This window comes from Acinonyx jubatus, chromosome D1, assembly GCF_027475565.1.
Source record: "Acinonyx jubatus isolate Ajub_Pintada_27869175 chromosome D1, VMU_Ajub_asm_v1.0, whole genome shotgun sequence".
Lineage (NCBI taxonomy): Eukaryota > Metazoa > Chordata > Mammalia > Carnivora > Felidae > Acinonyx > Acinonyx jubatus.
In genome coordinates, this window is record NC_069390.1 from 49,902,439 (window position 1) to 49,929,668 (window position 27,230).

Below are 27,230 nucleotides of genomic sequence, written 5' to 3' on the forward strand. Positions count from 1 at the left end.
CTACCATTCTTTCCCCAAACTTCAACTGCACACCAATGTCTTCTCAATGTTTTCCTTTTCTTTCCAGACAATAGTGCCTGAAACCAAAACCCACATTGTGTGGGAAGTACCTGTGTTACTTTCATCATGTCATCTAACACACAGAGTGGATAGTTTAAGAAGCAATGGAAATGACCTGAAGAACTTGAGTTCCTCTAAGAGCTGGGCTGCAAAGAAGCTCTTGCCACCAGTGAGCCCGTTAGAAAATGTCCTGGAAATTTTCCTGAAAGTTCAAAAATTCAACAGGGTATCATGGACACAAATGAGCCATCCAGGATGGCATAGCCTCTCCATAACCATTTTGTCTCTAAGATATGCCTGAATGGGAGACAGGGATTGAACACCTCCAGCCTCAACATACTGTCATAAATAGGAAACCAACACAAATTTCAAAATGGTAAGTTCATTTATTACATCTATTCATTGGCATAATTGTTAGTCAAGCAGCCACTGCCTTCTGGGGAATAACTCTAGAGATTCCAGGAATGTTTGGAAGCCATTCAAAATCTTTTCCTTACTTCTTAAACTAGTAGTGATTCAGTCAACATTGTTAGGCACTTCCGTGTGCCAAGCTAGGACTAAACCACATAAGTATTTTACGCCTGTTACTTCTCATACTCCTGTAGGTGAGAAAGTAACATTTTTTCCTTCATATTTCCCTCTTTCATGCAGATTCTCACTGTACAGGACAGAAAGGGGTGATATGACGGCGTTCCCAGAATATATTTTAGCCTACTCTGTGGCATTTAGGCAGATTCTTCTACTAGAATCTTTCTCTTCATCACTCTGACCTTGAATTCAGCCAGATGCATTTAGCTCCCATTGCTTAGGTTCTCTCATTAACATTTGTCTTGCTGTTGCCCAGGAGCCCTTGATTAAAGGTCAGGTGACCTCAGTGCTTTTTATTATCTTGAGTATTGACCTCAAGAATGTCTGCACCTGTGGGAGAAAGTTACTGAGCCTAATGAATGGTGGACAATCATACCACAGCGAGCACATTCCTTCTGTGGGGGTTTTCCAGTTTCCCAGACTTGCAGGGTCTCCTCTTTGTGATGATTTTCTTCTCCCATGTGACCAGCCTAGCTGCAAACGTGTGCATAATGGTGGCCATCAAGCTGAGTCACAACCTTCACACCCCCATGTATTTTTTCCTCTGTGGCCTGTCCTTTTCAGAAACTTGTACCATATGGCAATCATCCCCCGCATGCTAGTGGACTTGCTGTCAGATAGCAAGGCCATCTCTCTTCCTGAGTGTGCCACACAGATGTTTTTCTTCTTTGGCTTGGGAACCAATAACTGCTTCATCATGGCTGCCATGTCTTACGACCGTTACACTGCCATTCACAGCCCACTGCGCTATAAGGTCTTGATGACCCATAAGATCTGCTTTCAGTTCATGATGGCCTCTTGGATGGCTGGGTTCCTGGCTTCTCTGTGCATCATCATCACTGTATTCAACTTGTCTTTCTGTGACTCCAACATCATCGAGCACTTCTTCTGTGACATCTCACCTGTGGTCTGCCTTGCCTGTGATTACACCTCCCATCACGAAAGGGCTATTTTTGTGCTTTCTGCCTTCGTGTTGGTGGGCAGCTTTGTTTTCATTATGATGTCCTATGTCTTCATTGTGTCCAGAGTTGTGAAGATGCCTTCTGCCAAGGGGAAGTATAAGGCCTTCTCCACTTGCTCCTCCCACCTCACTGTGGTGTGCATACACTATGGATTTGCTGGCTTTGTCTATTTGAGGCCCAAGGACAGGGACTCATTCCGTGAAGACATGCTGATGGCGGTCACATACACAGTGCTGACACCTCTGCTTAACCCCATCGTTTACAGTCTCAGAAACAAAGACATGCAGACAGCCCTAAGGAAGGTATTAGGCAAGACAAATAGGTTCATCCCTCAGATGGGGAGTAGAAGAACGCCGGACATTAAAAATGTACAGACTGTTGATAAATAAAAGTGGAAAAAGTAGAGTATTTCCAATAAAATCATTAGTTTGTGTGCAAAGCAATTAAAGTGTATTCTAATTGTCTGATATGCCCTGGTCTCACTTCTTTCCTATTACAAAACCAGAGGTAGTTTTACAATATTTTAAAATGAAAAAATATTTTAAAATGTTATTACACATATGTGTACATATACACATATAAATGCATATACATACAGGCACACACGCATGTAGTAAACATATCAAAAAGCAGTTTGGAAAACTATTTTCATAACCTTTTTTGCCTTTGGAAGAAGAAAAACATACTAAAATGGAAAAGGAGAAAAAATGAAAGAGCAATGGAGAAGGAAAGAAAAAACACGAATTTACTTAGTCAAAAGAGGAAAAACTATAAGCACACAAACTTAGACTTGAAATGAGTGAAAGGCTACAAATATAGAGAAATTTCCAGGAATTTTAAGAAATACCTTGCTCAATTCTATTCAAAGAAATAAGGAAACTAGATGGGAATGGAAGAATTTCTGGAAAAATAAACTGATGAAAATTGCTGCAAAACAGACATTTTTAACATACCAAATTTCAGGAATAATATAGAAAAGTCTGTCAAAGAGCTATTCTTCCTATTGCCCAGCAAAGGAGTAGGCCGGATGGTTTCATAATTAACTTTCTCAAGCCCTCAAAAAGCAAATAATTCAAACGCTATTTGAGTTAGAGCATAAAGATAAATAGCTTCTAATTTATAAAAATCAGAGAGGTGGAAGGTGCTATATATAACTGAAGAATCTAATTGAGGCCATTGTGGTGAGGTTCTCATGTGGACTGTGGAAGATGTTAGATGATGTCAGGAAGTCTAAGCATTTTGAAGTCACATTGTCTGATGGCACAGCCAGATGATATGAAGTTGCCAAAGCTGAAGGTCTGAGATGGGAAAAGATCAAGAGGTTGGTGGCAATTTGCTAATAAATAACAAGAAGTGGGGTGGTCAGTAAAAGACTCTGAGGACAACAGTGCAGTTGACCCTTGAAAAACATAGGTTTTAATCCACTCACATGTGGATTTTTTCAATGTAGTAATGTAAATGTCTTTTCTTTCCTTACGATTTTCTTAACATTTTCTTTTCTCTACCCTACCTTGTTGTAAGAATACAGTATATAATACATATAACATGCAAGATATGTGTTAATCAACTCTTTATGTTATCAGCAAGGCTTCCCATCAACGGTGGGCTATGAGTAGTTAAGTTTTGGGGGAGTCAAAAGTTTTTGACTGTGTGGGGATCAGTGCCCTAAACCTCTGCATTATTCAAAGGTCAACGATATATTATTTCTTAGCTGGGTAAGATTGGTGCCAATGAGGGAAATGTTTTGTCATAAATATGCAAACAAAAGATTTAGAAATATAGTAAGAAGCTAGGAGAATGCCAAATTGTGGCTGGCCTATAGAATAAGGAAGTGAGCAACTTCTCTTCAACAGAGCTGAGAAGTAATTGTGCCCTTCTCAGACAACAAGGTTTAGTTAAAATGAAGAGATAGAGAATGAGCTCTGTGTCAAGTCGATGGGTAGAGTGGAGAGAAGATTCCGGAATGGAAGCAAAACGTCTTGGGAGAAACCCCTGAAAAGAAAGAAGAATCTCAAGAGAGGAAGCATGAGGTTGTGCTACAGTGAATACAGGTGAGGAGAGTTCCCGCAGGGCTTGAAACTGAGATTCAAATCACAGCTTCATTGATTATATGTGGTGTCACAGCCTATTGGGTCTCCAGGTCTCAGTCTTTGTTCAGCACTGAATTAAAATTTGGCCAGAAGTTCTCTGACCAACCATTTCACAAATTTCACCATTGCATTTTCACAAATGTCCCCTAATTCACACGAAAGTCTCTGTTTCCTCATACGATCATCTTTACCTTTTTCATCTCATTAAGTCTCAATTCTGGCTAAAAGGGATTTACTCCTGGGATGCAAGGTTGGTTTTTTATTATTATTCTTATTACTAAAGTTTATTTTGAGAGAGAGAGAGAGAGGGAGAGCACTCATGAGCAGGGGAGGGGCAGAGAGAGAGGGAGAGAGAATCACAAGCAGGCTCCATGCTGTTAGCACAGAGCCCAATGCAGGGCTTCATCTCACAAACTAGGAGATCATGACCTGAGCAGAAACCAAGGGTTGGACGCTTAATCGACTGAGCCACCCAGGTACCCCAAGGCTGTTTTAACATATGCAAACCAATCAATGTAATACACCACACTAATAGAATGAAAGATGGCAGAGCAGCATGGAATTTTTTTTTTTTTTTTTGCCTCTCTCATCCCTGAATGCAGCTAGATCAACACAAATCACCTTGCACACCTAGAAAACTGATTTGAGGATTAACATAACAATCTGCACAACTTGAACCACAAAACTTGGCAAGTACAGTACAGAGAGGTGAGCTGGGGGAGAGAGAAGGCTCAGAGGGTAGGGGGCTGTTTTTGCTTGTGGAGAGAGAACAGAGACAGGGGGGAGAGTACAGGAAAAGCACTCCCCCTCAAAAGCAGCTGGAGAGAAAGAGAGTGGACTGAAAAAAAAAGGGAGAAAGGGACTGCAAGGGAATGAACAGAGAAAGGAGAAAGGAGAGGATTTAAATTCCATTAAGATGCTAGAAACAGGGGAGTGCAGAGTCTGAAACTCCACAGCTCATACCTGGTGGAGCTCTGGTGGGAAGGGCGAATTCCCCAAGAGCAGACAGCGAGATCTGAGGGGTCCACGGGGAGAGGTGGTTTCCCTGCTGGGATGACATTTGGTAGAGGCTGTGTGGTGTCCCCACAGGTGAAGGTCCCAGCGGACCCTGGAGAACAGCCACATTTGGTGGCGTTGGAACAAGGACGTTAAGGGTTCGCTGAAGCCTGGCACCAGATGTGTGTCGGGATTTACCATAATCTCTGAAACACTGCTGCTACATGATTGCACAAACTTTTTCTGGGGCGGTCTGGCACCTGGCCACAGTCTCTGGGCATCAGCAGCAGCACGGTCGCACAGACTTTCCAGGGGGCGGTCTGGCACCAGCCACTGCCTGGCGCATCTCTCCCTGAGAGGGTCTGCCCAGGTCAAAACTGCAACAGCCTCAAAAGTGAGGCATTTGGAAACACAGTCCCATCTGAGACAAAACTTGGGAGGGAGGTACCGCCTGGCAGACTAACGACTTGATCATGGACAGTGTAGAAGCAGGGAGTGGACAGAAGCCGGAGACAAAGGAGGAATACTTGATTGCCGGTCAGCAAGAGCATGGAGTTCTGATACCAGAGACTAAAGAGTAGATGACACCATTTTTACCCCTCCTGCGCATGCACATACACGCCTTCACACACCAGAATGATCCACCCCAGTAAACTAAGCAACACCATTTAGTGGAGAATGGAGCTGTTACACTAAGTCCTGCCCAACTGAGCCAAACTTTCTCTTGAGGAACACAAGTCTCTCTGCCTGCTTAGTTTACAGACTACAAAGTTCTTAATAGTTTGACTTCTAGGGGAAACTGGATGTAATTTCAATCGTATTTCATTCTGTTCGCTGGTCCATCTATTCAGTTTTTTTTTCTTTTCTTATTCTTGAATACAGAAATAGAAAAAATTTATTTTTATTTCCGGTTTTATAAAAAATTTTTTTCTCTAATTTTTTCTACTATATCTTTTACTTTTTTGTAAATTTTTAAAATTCTATTTTACTTTCATCATTTCATTTTATTCTATTTTACTGTATTCATTTTTTAAAATTTTCAATTGTTTTCCTTCCCCCCCCATTTCCCTTTTTTTATCTATTCTATTATGCTTCTTTCAACAACCAGACCAAAACACACCTAGGAGCCAGCATCCTTTATTTTATTTTTTGTGTTGTTTTTAATTTTTTAAAATTATTATTTATTTTATTAACTCTTTTTCTTCTTTCAAAATGATGAAACAAAGGAATTCACCCTAAAAGAAAGAACAGGAAAAAATGACAGGGACTGAACATAGATACAAGCAAGATGTCTGAACCAGAATTTAGAATCACGATAAGGGACACCTGGGTATCTCAGTTGGTTAAGCGTCCAACTTCAGCTTGGGTCATGATCTTGCGGTCCATGAGTTCAAGCCCTGTGTCGGGCTCTTTGCTGACAGCTCAGAGCCTGGAGCCTACTTACTTCAGATTCTGTGTCTCCCTATCTCTCTGCCCCTCCCCCACTCACACTCTGTCTCTGTCTCTCAAAAATGAATAAATGTTTTAAAAAAATTTTTTTAAAAATCACGAAAATAAGAATACCAGCTGGGTTTGAAAAAAGCAGAGAATCCCTTTCTGTAGAGATAAAAGAAGTAAAATCTGGTCAAGGTGAAATTAAAAATGCTATAACTGAGCTGCAATCTCAAGTGGTTGCCATGGCAGCAAGGATGGATGAGGCAGAGCAGCAAATCAGTGATATAGAGGACAAACTCATGGAGAATAATGAAGCAGAAAAAAAGAGGGAGACTGAGGCAAAACAGCATGATATAAGAATTAGGGAACTCAATGACTCATCTGAATCATAGGGGTCCCAGAGATGGAGAGAAAAAGGAGTAGAAGGTTTATGTGAGCAAACCATAGCAGAAAACTTTCCTAATCTGGCAAAAGACCCAGACATCAAAATCTAAGAAGCATAGAGAACTCCCATTAGATTCAACAGAAACAGACCATCCACAAGGCATATCATAGTCAAATTCACAAAATACTCAGGCAATGAAACAATCATGAAAGCAGCAAGAGAAAAAAAAGTCCTTAACCTACAAGGGAAGACAGATAAGGTTCTCAGCAGACCTATCCACAGAAACTTGGCAGGCCAGAAAGGAGTGGCAGGATATAGTCAATGTGCCGAATTAGAAAAATATGCAGCCAAGAATTCTTTATCCACCAAGGCTGTCATTCAAAATAGAAGGAGAGGTAAACATTTTTCCAGACAAACAAAAACTAAAGGGGATCGTGACCACTAAAGCCCTGCAAGAAATTTTAAGGGGGACTCTCTGAGGGGAGAAAAGATGAAAAAAAAAAACAACCCCAAAGCACAAAGTCTAGAAAGGACCACAGAATACCACCAGAAACTCCAACTCTACAAGCATGATAATGGCAATAAATTCAAATCTTTCAGTACTCACTCTAAATGTCAATGGACTACACACTCCAATAAACACATAGGGTAAGAGAATGGATAAGAAAACAAGATCAATCTATATGCTGTTTATAAGAGATGCATTTGAGACCTAAAGACACCTTCAGATTGAAGGTATGGGGATGGAGAATCATCTATCATGTCAATAGTCACCAAAAGAAAGACGGAGTAGCCATATTGGTGTCAGACAATCTAGATTTTAAAATAAAGACTATAACAAGAGATGAAGAAGGGCATTATATCATAATTTAGGGGTCTAGCCACCAAGAAGATCTAACAATAGTAAACATTTATGCGTCAAACGTGCAAGCACCCAAATATGTAAATCAATTAATCACACACATACAGAAACTCATTGATAATAACACAATAATAGTAGGAGACTTCAACACCCCACTCACAGCAATGGACAGATCATCTAAACAGAAAATCAACAAGGAAACAATGGCTTTGGATAAGACACTGGACTGGATGGACTTAACAGATACATTCAGAACATTTCATCCTTAAGCAAAAGAATACACCCTCTTCTTGGGTGCACATGGAACATTATCCAGAATAGATCACATACTAGAACATAAATCAGCCCTCAACAAGTACAAAAAGATCGAGATCATACCATGCAAATTTTCAGACCACAATGCTATGAAAGTCGAAATCAACCACAAGAAAAATTTTGGAAAGATAACAATACTTGAAGACTAAAGAACATTCTTCTAAAGAATGAATGGGATAACCAAGAAGTTAAAGAGGAAATTAAAAAGTACATGGAAGCTAATGAAAATGACAACACCACAGCCCAAAACCTTTGGGACACAGCAAAGGCAGTCATAAGAGGAAGTATATACCAACTCAGGCCTTCCTAAAGAAGGAAGAAAGGTCTCAGGTACACAACCTAACGTTACACCTTTAAAGAACTGGAAAAAGAACAGCAAATAAACCCCAAACCAGCAGAAGACAGAAAATAATAAAGATTAGAGCAGAAATCAATGCTATTGAAACAAAAAAAACCCAGTAGAACAGATCAATGAAACCTGGAGCTGGTTCTTTGAAAGAATGAACAAAATGGATAAACCCCTAGCCAGTTTGATCAAAAAGGAAAGGGAAAGGACCCAAATAAAATCAAGAATGAAAGAGGGGAGGTCACAACCAACACTGCAGAAATACAAATAATAGGGGAATATTATGAGCAATTATATGCCAATAAAATGGGTAATCTGGAAGAAATGGACAAATTCCTAGAAACATATCCACTACCAAAACTCAAACAGGAAGAAATAGAAAATTTGAACAGACCCATAACCAGTAAAGAAATTGAATTAGTAAGAAATCTCCAAAAAACAAGAGTCTAGGGCCAGATGGCTTTCCAAGGGAATTCTACCAAACATTTACACAAGAGTTAACACCTATTCTCTTGAAGCTGTTCCAAAAAATAGAAATGGAAGGAAAACTTCCAAACTCATTCTATGAAGCCAGCATTACCTTGATTCCAAAACCAGACAAAGACCCCACTAAAAAGGAGAACTACAGACCAATTTCCCTGATGAACATAGATGAAAAAAACCTCAACAAGACAGTAGCCAACCAGATCCAACAATACATTAAAAGAATTATTGGGGCGCCTGGGTGGCTCAGTCGGTTGAGCGCCGACTTCGGCTCAGGTCACGATCTCGCGGTCCGTGAGTTCGAGCCCCGCATAGGCCCCTGTGCTGACAGCTCAGAGCCCGGAGCCTGTTTCAGATTCTGTGTCTCCCTCTCTCTGACCCTCCCCCGTTCATGCTCTGTCTCTCTCGGTCTCAAAAATAAATAAATGTTTAAAAAAAAATTAAAAAAAAAGAATTATTCACCATGACCAAGTGGGATTTATACCTGGGATGCAGGGCTGGCTCAATATCCACAAAACAATTAACATGATTCATCACATCAATGAAAGAAAGGACAAGAACTACATGATCCTCTCAATAGATGCAGAGAAAGCATTTGACAAAATACAGCATCCTTTCTTGATAAAAACCCTCAAGAATGTAGGTATAGAAGGATTGTACCTCAAGATCATAGAAGCCATATATTAAAGACCCACCACTAATATTATCCTCAATGAGGAAAAACTGAGACCTTTCCCCCTAAGGTCAGGAACATGACAGTGAAGTCCACTCTTGCCACTGTTATTCAACATAGTACTGGACAATCAGAGAATACAAAGGAATAAAAGGCATCCAAATTAGCAAGGAGGAAGTCAAACTTTCACTTTTCACAGATGACATGATACTCTATATGGAAAACCCAAAAGATTCCACCAGAAAACAACTAGAACTGATTCATGAATTCAGCAAAGTCACAAGATATAAAAATCAATGCACAAAAATCGGTTGCATTCCTATACACCAATAATGAAGCAACAGAAAGAGAAATCGAGAATTGATCCCATTTACAATTGCATGAAAAATCATGAAATACCCAGGAATAAACCCAACCAAAGAGGTATAAAATCTACATACTGAAAATTACAGAAAGCTTATGAAAGAAATTGAAGAAGACACACACAAAAAATGGAAAAATATTCCATGCTCCTGGATTGGAAGAACAAATATTGTTAAAATGTCAATACTACTCAAAGCAATATATATATTCAATTCAATCCCTATCAAAACAATACCAGAATTCTTCACAGAGCTAAAACAAACAATTCTAAAATGTGTATGTAACCAGAAAAGATCCCGAATAGCTAAAGGGATCCTGAAAAAGAAAACCAAAGCTGGAGGCATCAGAATCCTGGACTTCAAGCTGTATTACAAAGCTGTAATCATCAAAACAGTATGGTACTAGCACAAAAACAGACACTAAGATCAATGTAACAGAATAGAGAACCCAGAAATGGACCCACAAATGTATGGCCAACTAATCTTTGACAAAGCAGGAAAGGATATCTTCTGGAATAATGACAGTCTCTTCAGCAAATGGTGCTGGGAAAATTGGACAGTGACATGCAGAAAAATGAATGTGGACCACTGTCTTACCCCATATACAAAAATAAACTCAAAATGGATGAAAGGCCTACACATAATACAGGAAGCCATCAAAATCCTAGAGGAGAAAGCAGGCAAAAACTTCTTTGACCTTGGCCGCAGCAACTTCTTACTCAACACGTCTCCAGAGGCAATAATGAACCGATATGATAGCCAACCACTCGGACTATATGAACTACTCGGACCTCATCAAGATAAGGTGAGGTCCGAGGATGCAGAGAAAGAGGATCTCTTTTGCACTGCTCGTGGGAATGCAAGCTGGTGCAGCCACTTTGGAAAACAGTATGGATTCCTCAAAAAATTAAAAACAGAACTACCCTACAACCCAGCAGTTGCACTACTAGGTATTTATCTAAGGGATACAGGTGTGCTGTTTCAAAGGGGCACATGCACCCTAATGTTTATAGCAGCACTATCAACAATAGCCAAATTATGGAAAGATCCCATATATCCATCGACAGATGAATGGATAAAGAGGATGTGGTATACACACACACACACACACACACACACACACACACACACACACACACACAATGGAGTACTACTTGGCAATCAAAAAGAACGAAATCTTGCCATTTGCAACTATGTGGATGGAACTAGAGGGTATTATGCTAAGCAAAATTAGTCAGTCCGAGAAAGACAAATATCATAGGATTTCACTCATATTAGGACTTTAAGATACAAAACAGATGAACCTAAGGGAAGGGAAGCAAAAAGAATATAAAAACAGGGAGGGGGACAAAACAGAAGAGACTTTTAAATACAGAGAACAAACTGAGGGTTGCTGGAGGGGTTATGGGTTTGGGGATGGGCTGAATAAGAGGCATAAGGGAGGATACTTGTTGGGATGAGCACTGGGTGTTATACATAGGGGATGAATCACTGGCATCTACCCCTGAAATCATTATAGCACTATATGCTAACTAACTTGGATGTAAATTAAAAAATAAATTAAAAATATAAAAAAATAAAAATAAAAAAAACAGAATGAAAGATTAAAAACCACACGCTATCAATAGGTGTGGTATACATACACAATGGAATATTATTCAGCCATAAAAAAGAAGGAAAACTTGCCATTTGCAACAGCATGGGTGTTGTAGACATTATGCCAAGTAAAATGAGCCAGACAAAGAAATAAAAGTACTGCCTGATCTCACTTAGACATGAAAGTCATATTCATAGAAGCAGAGAGTAGAATAGTAGTTGCCAGCATTGGGGAGGTGGCAGACATGGGGAGATGTTGGTCAAAGAGTACAAAATGCAATTACGTAGAATGAATTTGTTTTAGCGATCTAAAGTACAGCATGGTGAATGTAGTTAAAAATACTGTATTTAATACTGGAAGTTTGCTGAGAGAGTAAATTTCAGGTGTTTTCACCACACCAGAAAAAGGTAACTATGTGAGAAAATGGGTATGTTAATTAGCTTGACTTCATTAATCATTTCACTATGTATATGTATGTCAAAAATCATCTTGTACACCTTAAATATATACATTAATAAGAAAATTAAACATTTTTACAGATTGAAAAATGGCAACTCGTACTTTATTCACATCATTTGAATGGAAACTATTGTATTTTTAAGAACCATTTCTTTGTGAACTTCTTGAAAGAAAAGCAAATGGCATACTCAACTTTGTGTTCGCAGTTCATAATCTAGTGTCAGGAATAGAGACTAAATAAATATTCACTGAATTAGAATTAATGTTTAACCAACAGATATTTGTCAAATGCTCGCTCTGTACCAGACATTGTACTTTGAGCTAAGGATAATTCATTCAACCTCCCACATCACTACTTTCACCCACCCAAGTTTCTGCAACTGCATTTCCAACTAGAAATAATCATTCTACTCCTATCTTTCTGTATGTCTCAGTTTAAATGTCATTTCACCAGTAAATCCTTCCTTGAGCCTCACAAATGCATTTGCAAAATGATATCAAGAGGGATAGAGACTGAGCAAAAAGCTACAGCCTGGGGCTTTAGGCGGCATGGCAGGGTGAGTACATAGAAGTTTGAGGGGAGAGGGGCGCCTGGGTGGCTCAGTCAGCTGAGCGTCTGACTTCGGCTCAGGTAATGATCTCACAACTTGTGAGTTCGAGCCCTGCATCAGGCTCTGTGCTGACAGCTCGGAGCCTGGAACCTGCTTTGGATTCTGTCTTCCTCTCTCTCTGCCTCTCTGTCTCACTCTCAAAAAATAAATAAACATTAAAAAAATTTTTTTAAATAAAAAAAAAGTAGTTTGAGGTCAGAGATGCCAAGGCAGCTAAGACTTTCGAGGCCAAGATCCTGGAGAGGAAAAACTGAAGAGATGTGAGCCCCAAATCCTTTGCGTAATTTCTTTTTAAGGAATGTGACTACTTCCGAGTTGCACAAGGGCTGGCAAGACATCAAAACACCAAGTGGAAATCAGACTGTGGGAGGCAGAACATCTTTCCAGAGATTCTGGCATTTTGTAGTGCTGGCTTGATAGGCTGTTTAAGGTGGAGGGGACCTATAACACCTTGTGCTTTTACTTGAGAGTCCTAAAAGACCATACCCTAGGGGTAATTGCTACATCCTAGAAATAAGGTCAAATCAGAATTAGGTCCTCCCCAACAAAGCACAGCGCCTAACCTACACTGGGAATACCACCACTGTTGTACTACGATGCAAGTTTAGAAGCTATTGTATAAGAATACATAGAGTTGTTTTATTATGTGAATGACCCATTTGGGGACTATAATTCCATTTCTTCAAAGGGATTAATCCAGTGCTCTATCTGCCTGCTAGAAGAATACTGAATACACTTTGGAGGAAGATAATCTCATCCAGAAACTCTACAATTTTTTATCTGTATTGCCTATCATTCAAAATAAAACGATAAGGTATGCCAGTGATTTGCCAGGACCAAATGAATAAAAAACAGGTATTTCAAAATAAATGTCAATAACATATCTAAGAAAAACAGAAGAGTAACATGAAGAATCACACCAGAGAACTAAATGCAAAAACTTTTTTAAAAGAAAAACAAAATAAAAAGAATCAAGTTTAAATCTTGGAAATGAAAAATAAATTAGGACTTCAGCAGATGAATTCATAGTAGATTGGATACAGCAGAAAAGAGGGTTAGTAAACTGAGAGGTCAGCAGAGAACATACATGTTACTGGATGAAGAAAAAATAATAATAAAAATACAAAAAGTGTGAGAGCTATACTGGAAGTTGTGAAAAGATCTAACGCATGTGCAATGAAGTCCAAGCCAAAAGGAGAAGAAATTTCTGTAGAAATATTCATTGATAATATTCCAAACACAAAAGACCATGAGCCACAAATTCAAGACATCCTGCATCTTCCAAATACGGTAAATGTAGGAACAATCACACTTCCGGAAATCATAAGACAGAAGCCAAAAGCAAAATAAAGTGTGAAAAGCTTGAGGGTGCTGGTTTTCAACCCCCTCCTGGGAACTTTCAAGGTAAGATTTGAAGCCAGCCCCCTACACAGAGGGCAGGGAGAAACCAAAGAAAGATTGGACGCCACGTCCAGGTTAGAAGGTGGCAGTTGTAATAAACAAGGGGAATTTACATACCAGGCTTGTCTCTGGCGGCAGCAAGACGACAAATGGATCCCCACACCCACCAGCGGAACTTTAACAGCTTGTAAATAGGCCTTAAATGGGTGCAGTCACGCAGACCATGCAGGTGTTTTCAATACCACGTTACTATCTCAAGGCTGTGTTCCTTGGAGCAGCCTCTGGGAGCGGGAAAGGAGAGCGGAACCCACATTCCAAGGACAGGGACGGTGCTAGCAGCCTCTGAATGCCCGGGTCCAGCTCCAGGGTCAGTGGGAAGTCATCCTTTTTTGATGACTTTTGATGTTCCCCAACAGGAGGGAAATGAAAGACATATTCCCTTTGAAAAAGAGGAGGGGAGAAGGAGGGAGGAAAACTGAAAGCTACACTTTTTAGAGAAATGGTAGAAGCACGAGAACAATTACATCTTAAAGGTGCTTGAAGATTTTTCACGGACAACCTAGAATTCTACCCAGAGTTATCTTCAAGAATGAAGGTGCACAGAAGGTTACCAATACATTGTATCAATGTCCGTTTCTTGGTTTTGTGCGGTACTGTAGTAAGCCCTGGTTGAAATTAGATAAAGGGTTCACAGGACCTCTCTGTACTATCTTTGCAGCTTCCTTGAATCTAGAATTATTTCAAAATTAAAAAAAAAAAATAAGTGGAAAAAAAAATGAAGGTGGAATAACTTTTTATGACCACCCCCCCAAAACAAGCAAACAAAAAACCCCCGACCCCAAACCCACCTGAAACTGTTAAAATTCATCACCAGCAAACCTGTAGTAAAAGAAGAAATAAAGTTTTTTAAGCAGAAAGAAAGTCAATGCTAGTATAGGCATAGTGCTGAAGAAAGGAATGAAGGGCACAGAAAGAATGAATGTCTGGGGAACTAGAGCAGGTGCAGTAGTTGAGGGAACAGCTTTGGGAAATAATTAAGAAATAGAGTTGGTCTACATTAATAGGCAGATGATAATCCTATCACCTCCGCTGCCTGAAGCCTCAGATTAAAATGAGAATGAACTGAGTACTCTCTTGTAGAATCTTCCAAAATAGCAACTTTATTGAAGTATAATAATTTACATACACACAATTTAAATCTACAGGTTGATGACTTCTGACAAATGTAAACATTTGTATAACCACCACCCCAATCACAGTACATGATGATTTCCTTACCCCCAAGAAATGATCTCCTCTCTTCCCCTTTGCCTTCAATCTTCTCCAATACTCCACTACAGGTAAGGTTCACAGAATGGCAGGAATGTCACTGACTTGCTAAATCCCAATCTACTGCAGAAGAAAAATTTCCTGAAATTTATATAGACTGAGAATATTTTAACAATACAACAGTTTTGGATCTTTAAAATTTTTTCCCAGGTCATACTTCTTTTTTTTTAAGATATTATTTTTAAGTGATCTCTACACACAACATGCTCCAACTCACAACCCCAAGATCAAGAGTCCCATGCTCTTCCAAATGAGCCAGCCAGGCGCCCCGCCCAGTTCATATTTCTGCCTTCCAAGTAGCAAACTACAATCTATAGTAATCAAGAAGCTTCCAAAAACATTTTTTTACAAAAGGAGTTTTTGATTGTTCCCAGTCTACAATCCATAGTAATCAGGAAACTTCAAAAAATAAAATTCTTACAAAAGGAGTTTTTGATTATTCCCACAGGGATATTCTTTTTTTTAATTATTATTTTTGTAATGTTTGTTTTTATTTTTGAGAGAGAGAGAGAGTGCACGAGCAGGGCAGGGGCAGAGAGAGAAGGAGACACGGAATCAGAAGCAGGCTCCAGGCTTCGAGCTGTCAGCACAGAGCCTGATGCAGGGTTCGAATTCATGAACTGCAAGATCATGACCTGGGCTGAAGTTGGATGCTTAACTGACTGAGCCACTCAGGTGTCCCGCCACAGAGATATCCTTGATCCTTATTTTTTGATGTGCTGTTTGGGGAAAATGCTTTTGACCATTCCTAATATTCTCTATCCCCCTTTGGAAGAGATATCTACTAGCATAACACACTTAAAAAAATTTTTTTTAATGTTTATTTATTTTTGAGAGAGAGAAAGAGAGACAGAGAGAGAGCACAAATGGAGGAGGGGCAGAGAGAGAGAAGGAGACACAGAATCCAAAGCAGGCTTCAGGCTCTGAGCTGTTAGCACAAAGCCTGATGTGGGGCTCGAACTCACAAACCGTGAGATTATAGCCTGAGCCGAAGTCAGATGCTTAACCAACTGAGCCACCCAGGTACCCCCATAACACACCTTTCTTAGCCTTCACTCCTTCCTTCCCTAGAAGTAATAAATTAGCTGATGGTAAGTTTGGAGGGGAAAACTAGATATATAGTAATATTAGCTCGGTACCTTAACAAAGTACCATAAACTGAGTGGCTTAAACAACAAAAATTGTTTCTTTCACAGTTCAGGAGTCCAAGATCAAGGTGTCAGCAGGGTTGCTTCCTTTTGAGAACTGTGGGATTCCTTCCATCTCTCTCACTTAGCTTCTGATGGTTTGTGGGCATAACCCACTTGGATTGTAGAAGCATAACCCACTTCTCTGTTTTTATTTTCATATGAGGTTCCTCCTGTGTGCTGTCTGTATCCAAATTCTTCTTTTTTTAAAAAAAAATAAGGATACCAGTAATATTGGATTAGAAGCCCAGCCTCCTCCAATATGACTTCATCTTAACTAATTACACCTGTAACAACCATATTCCCAGGTAAGATCACACTCTGAGATACTGGTGGTTAGGATGAATTTTTGAGGGACACACTTCAACCCATAACAGAAATCCCAGCCTTTTGCCTTCCCCTTTCTCTTGGGAGTGAGTCTGCCCTCAGTGCTCTGGGCTGCTCTTGGCCATGATATAAATGGATGGAGACAGGCCTACTCTCACTGCAGAGACCAGGGACAGGGAAGGGGAGTGTCAGATTCTGGGATTCAGAACATGAAAGCACGTGTCCACAAATATGTGTCACCTACTCTAATATCAGCTCCTTCATTGATATAGGTTAATATTTTTGCTCTCCCATATGCCTTCTCTTTTTGTCATCTCCTCGGTTGATTGAGAACTTGGGAGGGAAAAGATAAGTGTCGACGCCTATCCTCTCCACTAAAAGTTGTAACAGTGCCACACATCCTACATCTGGGTGATTGGATTATTGAATCCCTTCAAGTGGAAGTATGAAGGAAAAAATCTCAGTATGGACTTACCACAATCAACTGGGGAGTCTTTACGTGCTTAGACAGAAGAGACTTAGATATGGGAGACACCAGTATGCAACATGTCTTCCATCTGACAGAAGGAATGGGGTGGAGGGAGGCAGACTATTTTGATGGGTGTGCGGTGAGAGTTGCCCCAAATGTCTTGCAGTACTAGGCCTTACAAAGAGTTGCCACTAATTGGGAAAGAACCAGAGGAAAAGGAATAATTTTGTGAGAAATACGATAAATACAGTCAGGGCACACTGAGTTTGAGAGTCTTGGGGGGAAAGGCCAGTGAAGAAGTTCATCTGTCCTTCAAGGAAGGTGTGTAGGGACTCTCACCACACCAGTGGCAGCTGAGCTCATGGGAGAAGATAAGATTACCTATGGGGATCATGGGGAGGAGGAGAGGGAAGAGGGCTGAAGATGAATCCTGGTGAAAAGCAAAGTATAGGAGGAAAGAAGAAGACAAAGACTTCCAGAAACACTCAGCGAAAAACTTCAACCACCAGAGTGCAGATCTCCCACCGTGACTCGAACATGCCCTTTTCCAAGACTGAAGTCATACCTTTGGGAGCCCTCTCTTTGCAAAGGGCTGTGTCCGTGCTGACTTTGGCGCTTTACCAGCTCAGCTCGCAAAGTGGTCCCTCCAAAGTGTCTCAGAATTTGTCTGACATCATTCATATGCTAACAAAATATATTAGCTAAAATATTAATCATAAATCATTGTGAAAGGCATACAGGAGGCAGGGAATCAATTTAGAGGCAACTGCCATAACCAGACGGGATCATAAGCGCCAAAAGGTCAGTGGAAGAAGCAGGGACAGTGGACGCCTCCTTGAGAGACATTACAAAATGTGTGGCAAACGTATTATTTGCCTGACCCATAATTTCGTGCCTCCTACCTATAAATTATTGCTGAAACAAAGTCCCAATGTCCCAGTCTCCCCCTCCAAAGAAACCTCAGCTTCTGAAATCTTACCCTAGACTCATCTGGTAAGACTTACATTGTAAAAAGAGTCAGCACAGGTGTATACAAGGTCTCTTCTGTGTTATCTGGGTTGGATCTCTTAATGGCCAAGCAGAGGAATCATGATCTTTGCTCTCGCTTCAATAAAGTGGACATAGAGGCTTTCTGGAGACATGAACATCAATGTTCCCAAATGTTTAAATATACATTGACAAAGGCAGGGCAGTACCTTTAAAGGAAGTGGCCTGAACGTCCTGACTTGTCAATATTATCTTTTATTACAGATCTGTTGGGGACAAATTTTTTTCCCAAATGTTATTTAACTAGATGGAATTCAATTAAATTTGATCTTTGGTGGAAATAGCTCTCTGTATTTAATATAGGAGTCACAACTGATTAATGAAACTATTTTGCAAGCAGGTATTCTTACCTTGAAAAGTTCATATTTAATTTGAATGAAACAAATTTCCACATTAAATGATACATTTAACTTTCTATATGGAAGTAAACATTGGCTTTTTACATTTATAGGAGTTCTTCACTATCAAAGTGATGAAGTTAATGATAAATATCATTAAAGTATCCAGCACAAATGTTTCCCCAAATCATTGCTTTGTTATTTATGGATTTATATCTGATCTGATTCAGGAAAACCAGTGTGTTCTGGCCATTAGTTTTCTCATGGCCCCTTTCACCTCCTTGTTCCTCAGACTGTAGATGAGGGGATTCAACATGGGGACCACCACTGTATAGATGACAGAGGCCACTTTGACCTGATCAGCTGAATAACTGGACTTGGGCATCACATAAACGAACAAAACTGTCCCATAAAACAAAGTGACGGCAGTGAGGTGGGAAGTGCAGGTTGAGAAGGCCTTCTTCCTCCCCTCAGTAGAGCGCATATTCAGAATTGAGTGGAGGATGTAGCTGTAGGACACAATTATGGTAAACAGTGTGCTTATGAGGACGGATGCAGAAGAGATGGCGGGAGATATTTCAGCAATAAAAACATGGCCACAAGAAAGCTTCAAGAGTGGAAAGAGGTCACAGAAAAAATGGTTGATTTTATTTGGTCCACAGAAAGATAGATTCATCAGACAGCTTGTAAATGATGAAGCGTTCATGCATCCACCCAGGTAGGAAGCCCCCAGTAGGAGGAAGCAGACCACTGAGGACATCTGGGTGGAGTAGAGTAAGGGAGAGCAGATGGCCACATAGCGATCGTAGGCCATGGTAGCCAGCAGGAAGCATTCTGTAGTCCCAAAAGTGACATCAGAGCCAAGCTGGGCTATACAACCAGTGATAGGGATAGTTGTTTTCTCTCTTAAAAAACTCATTAGCATGATTGGCGTGACTGACGTGGAATACCCAATGTCCACAAAGGCCAAATGGCTGAGAAAAAGGTACATTGGGGTGTGCAGCTGTGGGCTGCTTCGGATTAAGATGATTATACTGATATTTCCCACTATGGTAACTACATAAACTCCCAGAAAAATCACAAAGAAGATGGCACATAGTGTGGGATTATCTGTTAATCCCAGAATAATGAACTCTGTCACTGCTGTGTGGTTTTCCATCTATTCATTTAATGGTGGCTATTGAAATCAGAACCAGAGTTTAAAATGGTTGAAATTACCCCACATTAATGGGGTATCTTAATTTAATGAAGATACCTGTAGAGAACCCTACAATTAAAATTTTTAAATGGTAACTTTGCCTCACTTCTAGAATACTTTGTGCACACAAATTTTCTTTTCAAATTCCATGAATATATTAAAATTGGAGACTCGATTACCTTAGAATTCAGCTATTTTACTCCTATACTGTATAAAATACTGTAGAGTAAGTCTTCCCCATGTGTACAAGAATATGTAAAATGATGTTACAGCAATATTGATTGTAATAACATAAACTGTAAATAACCTAAGTGATTATAGAAAGGTCAGCTCTTGATTTTCTACCCTCATCCCAAATGTGCCTCTGTACCAGTATTCTCTTTTCAGTAAATACTATCACCATTTATCCAATTACTGGACCAAAAAGTATCGAGTTGATTTTGACATGTTTTTCTGACTTGATCCTTTTCCTGGAATGAAAAAAAAAAATCACATCCTTAGTTATCATTGATACCAAGGGCTGGAAAGTGTCTATGTTCAAGCTGAATGGGCCAAACACAATTTTTCTTATTGTTATGAGCTAAATCCAGTATATTTTGCAAAATCTTCCAAGATTTATCTCTCACATCATGCTTTTTCATGCTTCTTGGACTACATGAAGCAGAGAAGAGTCCAGGTATTTTTATGGACTGGGAGTAATTGGAAAGTGAACTGAAGCATTTGGAGACCTACATTGGTAAGTGATGGTTTCATCGGTTGTAGTATGAAACTATAGGGAAATAAGAAGTGGGGGCATATGATGGTGATGGGGGGAGAGAGTAGTTAGAGAGGTATGGATGGAAGTAGCCAGCTAGGGAGGCTAGGAAATTGGATTGGAAGAAAAACGATCATTTCAGAATAATATTCCCTTGGTTCAAATTAGAGCACATAGCAAGGACAGGGGAGAGTATGTTAGTTACATTCGGCCATTTCCATGGCTTTTCTAGATTAAAGAGCAACATATTCTTCTGAATAATTTGATTTTTCTTGAAGAACTTCAATCTGAAGAATTAAGAAAACATACATACATAACTATCAGCAAGCATGGACATTTCCCCAAAAGTTGTGTGTGAATCATGACCATGATATCCTACAATATGAGCAGTACTAGGGTTATGTGTCTGACTTCTCACATTCTGGCTTTTGTTTTTTTTTTTTTTAAATGAGACAAAGCCTCAGCCTGAAAAGAATTACTTTAGAAAAAATAAGTGTATGAAAGGCACAAAAGCTTTCAAAGTTGGATATGAGTGCCAGGAGGGAAGGCAAAGTGATGTGCACAAAGACCATGGACTTTGCAGCCACACAAACTTGATATCAGTTTCTAGCTCTGCCTCTCACTATCTATGGAATCATAGGCACATTGAAAGACATTGTTGACCTTCTGTTTCCTCTCCTCTAAAAAGGAAATAATAATACATACCTTATGTGATTCTTGTGTTAAATGATATGATGTGGATGAAAATACCAAGCACTGTGCACACAACAAATAGATGCTCAATTACTAGTGATGAACTTGAAATAATCGACTTGTAACTTCTGGTACATGTAAGAGAATCAAATATTTCAGTATCCCTTAACAAAGAACAGTATAAATTAGGGACACATCCACTACAACACTAGGGATAGGCTCCAAGGAGTTGTCACTGTAAAGCAGTGCCATATTTAAGTGAGGCTTATGTCATTTGAGATAAGGCCAAAATCACTTACGTCACTTGTAATTACAAGTTAATTTCTTTATTTGTCCTGGAAAACTACACTGAGAATCCACTGGGATAGAGAAATTACATGCGCATATCTACTGGGACAGAGAAATAGCATGTAAACCTGATTATGTAAAAGTGTGTGAATGAAATACTTTCTCAATACTCTGTGGTTCCTTTTATTTTTTTAATTAAATATAATAATTAAACATTTAAATTTAAATAAACTGAAAAATATTATAATATTTTACTACCATTGAAGTTGATTATTAGATCAACATGACTAATATGGCTGTGACAATTTGTGACATTTCTGAAGTATGGCTATATTCAGTGGCCCAGGTTTTCATGTCACCTATGTTTAGAGATAATGTGGGTTTCCTAGTACAGTTTAACTTATAAACATGAGTCCATTGGAATTGCAATATTATTTTCAACATAAGTGATGTAACTTTTAAAAAATCGTATGTATTTTTTACATGTAATGTGGATCTAGGACACTTCACATACATCCCATGCTTATTGGTGGCAGAGATTCTCACGCACATGCTATTCCTTCTCCCCTTTGCCAACCTTAATCCATCAACTCTTAATAAAACAATGAATCTCACACTAACATTTTTCTTAGAACTCTGCCTACCACAACTTCCACATTGACTGGCAGATTGTCAAAGATACATGGCCACAATCAACTCTGGTTGTATTCTTGAACCATGGCCACATAGCAGAACATTCTCTAAGGTTGAAGGACAGGTACCTTTGATTCTGGGCTTGAAGAGCCCATTAGTCAATAACCTTCAGAACAAAGCTAAATGTGATAATTCATATTAGGAGGTTCTAACAGCTTAAACACCTCAAAGCCACCAAATTAGGAAATGGGCATACTATGAGACTCCCTCTGTCCTAGAAAGATACTATTCCTTTAGGTTTTTTTTTTTAATATGAAATTTATTGTCAAATTCGTTTCCATACAACACCCAGTGCTCATCCCAAAAGGTGCCCTCCTCAATACCCATCACTCACCCTCCCCTCCCTCCCACCCCCCATCAACCCTCAGTTTGTTCTCAGTTTTTAAGAGTCTCTTATGGTTTGGCTCCCTCCCTCCCTAGCTTTTTTTCTCCTTCCTCTCCCCCATGGTCTGTTAAGTTTCTCAGGATCCACATAAGAGTGAAAACATATGGTATCTGTCTTTCTCTGTATGACTTATTTCACTTAGCATAACACTCTCCAGTTCCACCCATGTTGCTACCAAAGGCCATATTTCATTCTTTCTCATTGCCAAGTAGTATTCTATTGTGTATATAAACCACAATTTCTTTGTCCATTCATCAGTTGATGGACATTTAGGCTCTTTCCATAATTTGGCTATTGTTGAAAGTGCTGCTATAAACATTGGGGTACAAGTGCCCCTCTTCATCAGCACTCCTGTATCCCTTGGGTAAATTCCTAGCAGTGCTATTGCTGGGTCATGGGGTAGGTCTATTTTTAATTTTTTGAGGAACCTCCACACTGTTTTACAGAGTGGCTGCACCAGTTTGCATTCCCACTAACAGTGCAAGAGGTATCCCGTTTCTCCACATCCACTCCAGCATCTATAGTCTCCTGATTTGTTCATTTTAGCCACTCTGACTGGCGTGAGGTGATATCTGAGTGTGGTTTTGATTTGTATTTCCCTGATGAGGAGTGACGTTGAGCATCTTTTCATGTGCCTGTTGGCCATCTGGATGTCTTCTTTAGAGAAGTGTCTATTCGTGTTTTCTGCCCATTTCTTCACTGGATCATTTGTTTTTTGGGTGTGGAGTTTGGTGGGTTCTTTATAGATTTTGGACACTAGCCCTTTGTCCAATATGCCATTTGCAAATATCTTTTCCCATTCCATCAGTTACCTTTTAGTTTTGTTGATTGTTTCCTTTGCTGTGCAGAAGTTTTTATCTTCATGAGGTCCCAATAGTTCATTTTTGCTTTTAATTCCCTTGCCCTTGGGGATGTGTCAAGTAAGAAATTGCTGGGGCTGAGGTCAGAGAGGTTTTTTTCCTGCTTTCTCCTCTAGGGTTTTGATGGTTTCCTGTCTCACATTCAGTCCTTTATCCATTTTGAATTTATTTTTGAATGGTGTAAGAAAGTGGTCTAGTTTCATTCTTCTGCATGTTGCTGTCCAGTTCTCCCAGCACCATTTGTTAAAGAGACTGTCTTTTTTCCATTGGATATTCTTTCCTGCTTTGTCAAAGATTAGTTGGCCATACGTTTGTGGGTCCAGTTCTGGAGTCTCTATTCTATTCCATTGGTCTATGTGTCTGTTTTTGTGCCAATACCATGCTGTCTTGATGATGACAGCTTTGTAGTAGAGGCTAAAGTCTGGGATTGTGATGCCTCCCGGTTTGGTCTTCTTCTTCAAAATTACTTTGGCGATTCGGGGTCTTCTGTGGTTCCATACAAATTTTACGATTGCTCATTCTAGCTTTGAGAAGAATGCTGGTGCAATTTTAATTGGGATTGCATTGAATGTGTAGATAGCTTTGGGTAGTATTGACATTTTGACAATATTTATTCTTCCAATCCATGAGCATGGAATGTTTTTCCATTTCTTTGTATCTTCTTCAATTTCCTTCATAAGCTTTCTATAGTTTTCAGCATACAGATCTTTTACATCTTTGGGTAGGTTTATTCCTAGGTATTTTGTGATTCTTGGTGCAATTGGGAATGGGATCAGTTTATTTGTCTTTCTGTTGCTTCATTATTAATGTATAAGAATGCAACTGATTTCTGTACATTGATTTTGTATCCTGCCACTTTGCTAAATTCATGTATCAGTTCTAGCAGAATTTTGGTGGAGTCTATCGGGTTTTCCATGTATAATATCATGTCATCTGCAAAAAGTGAAAGCTTGACTTCATCTTTGCCAACTTTGATGCCTTTGATTTCCTTTTATTGTCTGATTGCTGATGCTAGAACTTCCAACACTATGTTAAACAACAGCGGTGAGAGTGGGCATCCCTGTCGTGTTCCTGATCTCAAGGAAAAAGCTCTCAGTTTTTCCCCATTGAGGATGATGTTAGCTGTGGGCTTTTCATAAATGGCTTTTATGATGTTTAAGTATGTTCCTTCTATCCCGACTTTCTCAAGGGTTTTTATTAAGAAAGGGTGCTGGATTTTGTCAGAGGCCTTTTCTGCATCGATTGACAGGATCATATGGTTCTTATCTTTTCTTTTATTAATGTGATGTATCACGTTGATTGATTTGCGAATGTTGAACCAGCCCTGCAGCCCAGGAATGAATCCCACTTGATCTCCTTTAGGTTTTAAGGAAGCCCAACTGTGGCTGATAAATGACACAAATAGGTGGCCATCAATTCCACAAAAATAGCTCAGATCATATCTGCGAGAATTAAATTCCCTTCATTCCTGTCCTCCTCTCAACATTTTGTTCACACCATTTGATTAGTATCCATTATAGTTGGAACATCTTGCTCTTTCCTTGGTTGAAAGTGCAGTGTCTATGACTATTTTTGTATCCTTTAATGGTGCAATGCTGAGAATGTAGGAGGCACTGAATACGTTTGTTGAATTAGTGTTAAACAATTTTTAGAAAATCTTTCTGTGTATCAGATACTATACTAGGACCTAAAGATAAATAGGTACTCCCACAACTAAAAACCATTTTTTGGTTATATTCATCACTCCACCCCCTTTCAACAGAAGATCAATTCCTAGTCACCTTAGGTCTCAGGTTAAATTTATTTCACTGTTCAAACTTCCTCTGACACCCTGGACTAAGTCATAGTCTCATGGTGTATAGTTTCAGAGAATCCCAAAATATGTTCTGCATCTATTATACTTTTAATTATGATGATACTAGTGTAAATAATTGCTCCGGGTCTTTTTTTTTTTTTTTTTGGACTACTTTCCTACACTTACATGAGGGAAGGATCATGTCTGCTTTGTTCCACACTTATGCTTAGAACATTGCAGAGTGCCTGGTACATAGCAGTACCAGACTTGACACGAGACATCTCAACAGGCTTTTAGGTGTACAATACGGTCTTGTTGACTACAATACAATGTTCTGCAGCAGATCTTTAGAACGTATTTCTCTTGCTTAACTGCAACCTTATGCCTGTTGGTTAGCAACTTTCCATCTTACTCCAATTCCAGCCTCTGACAAGCATCATTCCACTCTTGAGTCTGTGACTTTGACTGTTTTAGGTACACCATAAAGTAGAATCATGTAGTGTTAGTCCTTCTGTGACTGGCTTATTTCACTCAGCATAATGTCTTCCAAGTTCATCCATGTTATCACATATTGCAGAATTTCCTCTTTTCAAGACTAAAAAAGATTCCGTTGTATGTATATATACCAAATTTTCTTTATCCATTTACCTGTGAGTAGACATTTAAGTTGCTTTCTCATATCTTGGCTATTGTCAATAGTGCTGGAGTGAACATGTGAGTGCTAATATCTCTGAGATACTGATTACAGTTCTTTTAGATAAATATTTAGAGTTGGGATTACTGAATGATACGGTAGTTCTATTCTTAATTGAGCAACCTCCATACTGGTTTTCATAGCAGCTGTACCATTTTGCATTCCCAGCAACAATGTATAAAAGTTTGCCCTCTCTCCACATACTCACCTACAATTATCTTTTTGAAAAAAAGTTTAAATTTTTTAATGTTTTTAGTTATTTTTGAGAGAGAGAGAGAGAGAGAGAGAGAGAGAGAGAGAGAGACAGAGCATGAGTGAGGCAGGGGCAGAGAGAGGGAGACACAGAATCCAAAGCAGGCTCCAGGCTCAGAGCTTTCAGCACAGAGCCTGACGCGGGGCTTAAACCCACAGATCGTGAGATCATGACCTGAACCGAAGTGGGACACTTAACTGACTGATCCACCCAGGTGCCCTTCACCTACACTTACCTTTTGTTTTTTTGATAATAGCCATCTTGACACATATGAGGTGATATTTCATCATGGTTTTGATTTGCATCTACATGATGATGAGCGATGTTGAGTATCTTTCCTGGTACCTCTTGGCCATTTCTTGTTTTTGCTATTGAGTTGTCTTTGCTGAGCTGTTCCTTATATATTTTGGAAATTAATGCCTTATCAGATATATCATTTGCAAATATTTTCTCATTCTGTAGTTACCTTTTCACTTTGGTGATGGTTTTCATTGCTGTGCAGAAGCTTTAAGTTTGATGTAGTCCCACTTATCTATTTTTGTTACCTGTGATTTTGTTTGCCTGTGATTTCGTTGGTTTTGTTGCCTGTGATTTCAATGTCATACCAAAAACATTATTGCCAAGACCAATGACATGAAACTTTTCCCCTGTTTTCTTCCAGGGGTTTTCTTCTTGCAGTTTTATTTCTTACATTTAAGTCTTTAATCCATTTTGAGTTGATTCTTTTGTTTACTTTAAGATAAGAGTTCAAGGGAAGCAAAAATAATATAAAAACAGAGAGGGAGATAAGCCATAAGAGACTCTTAAATACAGAGAACAAACTGAGGGTTGCTGGAGGGATGTTGGGTGGGGGGATGGGCTAAATGGGCGAGGGGCATCAAGGAAGGCTTGTTTAGATGAGTACTGGGTGTTATCTATAAGCGAAGAATCACTAAATTCTACTCCTGAAGTCATTATTTTAAAAAAAAATTTTTTTTAACGTTTATTTATTTTTGAGACAGAGAGAGACAGAGCATGAACGGCAGAGGGGCAGAGAGAGAGGAAGACACAGAATCGGAAGCAGGCTCCAGGCTCTGAGCCATCAGCCCAGAGCCCGATGCAGGGCTCGAACTCACGGACCGCGAGATCGTGACCTGAGCCGAAGTCGGACGCTCAACCGACTGAGCCACCCAGGCGCCCCCTCCTGAAGTCATTATTACACTATATGTTAACTAACTTGTATTTAAATTAAAAAAAAAAGAGTTCAATTTCATTCTTTTGAATATGGATATCCACTTTTCCCAACACCATTTATTG

At 39.4% G+C, this 27,230-nt stretch overlaps 2 protein-coding genes across 9 annotated transcripts in view; one reads left to right on the forward strand and one right to left on the reverse strand.

Moving 5' to 3' along the window:
* Positions 1–1,007: 1,007 nt before the first annotated feature.
* LOC106986479 (olfactory receptor 10Z1-like) lies at positions 1,008–1,999 on the forward strand. Its single transcript, XM_015084643.3, is given in 2 exon segments — positions 1,008–1,221; positions 1,224–1,999. Coding segments are annotated over 2 exon segments (990 nt in total).
* A 14,269-nt stretch (positions 2,000–16,268) lies between these two features.
* The window catches only part of LOC106986478 (olfactory receptor 481), a 49,803-nt gene continuing 38,841 nt past the window's right edge, over positions 16,269–27,230 (reverse strand). For 7 of the 8 annotated variants that reach the window (XM_027073231.2, XM_053203523.1, XM_053203524.1 and 4 more), the window contains one exon: positions 16,269–19,989. In XM_027073231.2, coding sequence (XP_026929032.1) covers positions 18,548–19,480 — 933 coding nt within the window. In that variant the 5' untranslated portion in view covers positions 19,481–19,989 and the 3' untranslated portion in view covers positions 16,269–18,547. Of the gene's footprint in view, positions 19,990–20,978; positions 21,030–27,230 lie in introns of all 8 variants that reach the window. The other variant, XM_053203522.1, reaches the window with a different exon arrangement.